Source organism: Myotis davidii, unplaced genomic scaffold (genome assembly GCF_000327345.1).
Source record: "Myotis davidii unplaced genomic scaffold, ASM32734v1 scaffold167, whole genome shotgun sequence".
Taxonomy (NCBI): Eukaryota; Metazoa; Chordata; class Mammalia; order Chiroptera; family Vespertilionidae; genus Myotis; species Myotis davidii.
Genome location: NW_006300048.1, coordinates 1,380,407 through 1,383,423, shown reverse-complemented (window position 1 = coordinate 1,383,423; position 3,017 = coordinate 1,380,407). Strand labels below are relative to the sequence as shown.

At 66.7% G+C, this 3,017-nt stretch overlaps 1 protein-coding gene across 1 annotated transcript in view; it reads left to right on the top strand.

Annotated features, from left to right (window-relative positions):
* Nucleotides 1-3,017, top strand: part of TFEB (transcription factor EB) — a 43,245-nt gene that overhangs the window by 36,832 nt on the left and 3,396 nt on the right. Inside the window, exons 2-6 of the mRNA XM_015572228.1 lie at nucleotides 182-407; nucleotides 478-732; nucleotides 1,070-1,147; nucleotides 2,756-2,876; nucleotides 2,968-3,017. The exon at nucleotides 2,968-3,017 is cut by the window's right edge and continues 1 nt beyond it. Coding sequence (XP_015427714.1) covers nucleotides 204-407; nucleotides 478-732; nucleotides 1,070-1,147; nucleotides 2,756-2,876; nucleotides 2,968-3,017 — 708 coding nt within the window. The 5' untranslated portion in view covers nucleotides 182-203. The remainder of the gene's footprint in view (nucleotides 1-181; nucleotides 408-477; nucleotides 733-1,069; nucleotides 1,148-2,755; nucleotides 2,877-2,967) is intronic.

The following is a 3,017-nucleotide window of genomic DNA, read 5'->3' as shown; positions in this document are numbered from 1 at the left end:
AGGACACTCGCAGTCCAGGCTCCGCTGTGACCCTGGGCAGATCCCTTCCCTGCTCTGGGCCTCGGTGTCTCCTGCACAACGGGTGCAGTCCCTCTTGTCTGGGCCCCTCCCCGAAGCCCCAGTGCTCGGAAGCGGACACGCGCCTCACCGACCTGTCCCCTGTCCCCTGTCCCATCTGCAGGAAGCCAGCGCCAGCGGCCGCCATGGCGTCGCGCATCGGGCTGCGCATGCAGCTCATGCGGGAGCAGGCGCAGCAGGAGGAGCAGCGGGAGCGCATGCAGCAGCAGGCCGTCATGCACTACATGCAGCAGCAGCAGCAGCAGCAGCTGGGGGGGCCGCCCACCCCGGCCATCAGCACCCCCGTCCACTTCCAGTCTCCACCCCCTGTGCCCGGGGAGGTGCTGAAGGTAGGGCTCGCTCCAGCCTGTCCCCTCCGGCCCGTCCCAGGACACACTCGAGCCGCCTTCTCCCCCCCAGGTGCAGTCCTACCTGGAGAACCCCACCTCCTACCACCTGCAGCAGTCCCGGGACCAGAAGGTGCGGGAGTACCTGTCCGAGACCTACGGGAACAAGTTTAATGCGCACATGAGCCCCGCCCAGGGCTCCCCGAAGCCCCTGCCAGCCGCCTCCCCGGGGGTGCGGGCTGGCCACGTGGTGTCCTCCTCAGCGGGCAACAGTGCGCCCAACAGCCCCATGGCCATGCTGCACATCGGCTCCAACCCTGAGAGGGAGGTGAGTGAGGAGCTGGCCCGTGGCTGCCACCGAGGTACTGCCCTCAGGGGGCCCCAGTCTGAGGGGGGACTCAGCCCTGTCCTCAGGGAGCCCCAGTCTGAGGGGACACGGCCCTGTCCTCGGGGGGGCCCCGCCTGCTGGGAGACCCACAGGAAACCTGCACAGCCAATCTCCCTGAGCAGTTTGGCTCCTTGGGAGGAGGCCTGGCGGGGCCCTGGGGCTGTGGGACCTGGAAGCTCATGGCTCCCCGCCCCCCACCCCATCAGGAGGTGGAGCAGGGTGGGCTCCACGGTGCCTCAGGGCAGGGCGCCCGCCCCAGCAGGCTTTTCTCTTTCAGTTCGACGTCATCGACAACATTATGTGTCTGGACGACGTCCTGGGCTTCATCAATCCTGAGTCTCAGATGCCCAACACGGTACTGCTGGCAGTGAGGGTGGCGGTGCCAGAGGGAGAGGCGGAGTCCGAGGGAGGGGCTGCGTTCCTACCTGGCTCTGGGTCTGGAGAGAACCAGAACCGGGGTCGCCTCCATCAAATCATGTAACAAGGGCCGGCCGGGAGCACTGGAGTCCTGAGGGGCATGCGTCCACCTGCGTACACGATGGGGCTTCACAGGGACCAGCGCCTGGGCCGTCGGGGAGGCTCCCTGGTGGGCGGGGGCAGGAGGCACGGTGCTGGCCCTCCGCAGAGGGGGGCAGGGAGCACTCCTGGGGGCAGCAGTGGCCAGAAGGAGGCCCAGAGCTGGTGAGCTCCTTTGGGTCCCGGGGCTCCCCTCCTCTCCAAGCCTGGGGCCCAGCGGGCACAGGCCCGGCCTCACTCCATGGGGCGAGTGACATGGGCGGCTCGGTCCCCTTCCTCCAGAGCCAGCACGCTCCCCGGCCTCCTGGGCAGAGGGAGGCGGCAGGGGGGATGGAGCCAGGCTTGGAATCAAGAGGCCTGGCTTCTGGCTTTGGCTGTGACCGTGGGAAGTCTCTTCACTCTTCGAGTCCTTGCTCTCAGCTGCAAAATAGGGAAGATGCCTTCTCCTCACAGGATGGTGGGAAGATCAGACACAGGGGGGGCTAGCTGCGCACAAAGGTGACGCGTGTGAAGGTGCAGGCGTCCCCGCCCCTTCCTGGGGGTTCTGAGCCTCTGCTGTTCCCTGCTGCCCCTCGGGCCTGAGCCTGCCGCCCTGGCCCCCGGCCCCTGCCACTGTGGGAACTCCGCACCCCGCCCCCATCTCACAGTGGGGACGCAAGGAGTCCCTCCTCCACCCCCAGCCAACAAGACATTGCCCAGTAGCTCAGCAGGAGCTGCCCAGGGCCAGCTGGGCCGGAAACAGACTGCCAGCAGGGGCACGAGGTCTAGGGAGGGAGAGAGGGCCCGTGCCCGTCCGTGTAGTGGTCTCTGTGCCCTGTGGGTGCCTGTGCCCGTGAGGGCTCTGGGCCTGTGACGTGCTCTGTGTGTTTCTGGGGCAGGAGCTGGGGGGTCTTTCCAGAGCCCAGGTCTGCTCCTGCCAGGCACTTGCTTACACCCCACTGGCTGCCCATCCCCAGATCCCAGGTCGTTGCAAGTTGAGCCCAGCACGTCGGGATCCAGCTTCACCCCCTGCCTGGCCCTGGGTCACTGCACTCCTGCAGGCAGCCCCCACCCGCCCCTGTAGGACCCTCCTCTCAGTTCTGCTCAGGACTCCAGTTCCACGCCCTCTGGATGCCTTCCAGAAACTTCAGAGTAGATTAGGTGCCCCACCCAGGACCTCCTAAAGCCTGGGGGGCGGAGCCTCTCCCCGACTTGTACCTGGCTGTTCACTGCCTCCTCGTTCCCTGTGGAGCCTGAACTCTTGGGGCCTGTGGCCTGGTCAGCCCTGGACTCTGCAGACTCTCAGGTGGAATTGCCGGCTGGAGAGGCCCCGAGTGAATTCCGACCCCGCTGGTGCCTGCAGCAGGACCCTTAGAGCTGAAACTGGCCTGGAGTGATGGGCCCTAGTGAGGACCCCTCATGGAGAGGGGGCTGCTCACTGGGCCCCCCTCTCCACCTCACCCCACAGCTGCCGCTGTCCAGCAGCCACCTGAATGTGTACAGTGGTGACCCTCAGGTCACAGCCTCCCTGGTGGGTGTCACCAGCAGCTCCTGCCCAGCTGACCTGACCCAGAAGCGTGAGCTTACAGGTACCTCCTCCCTGCCTCCCTGTGTCCTGGCCTCCCTCTCTCCCTCCTCTCCCTCCCTCCCAGCTCCTCCTGCTTCTCTCCTGGCCTCCAGATGCTGAGAGCCGGGCCCTGGCCAAGGAGCGGCAGAAGAAGGACAATCAC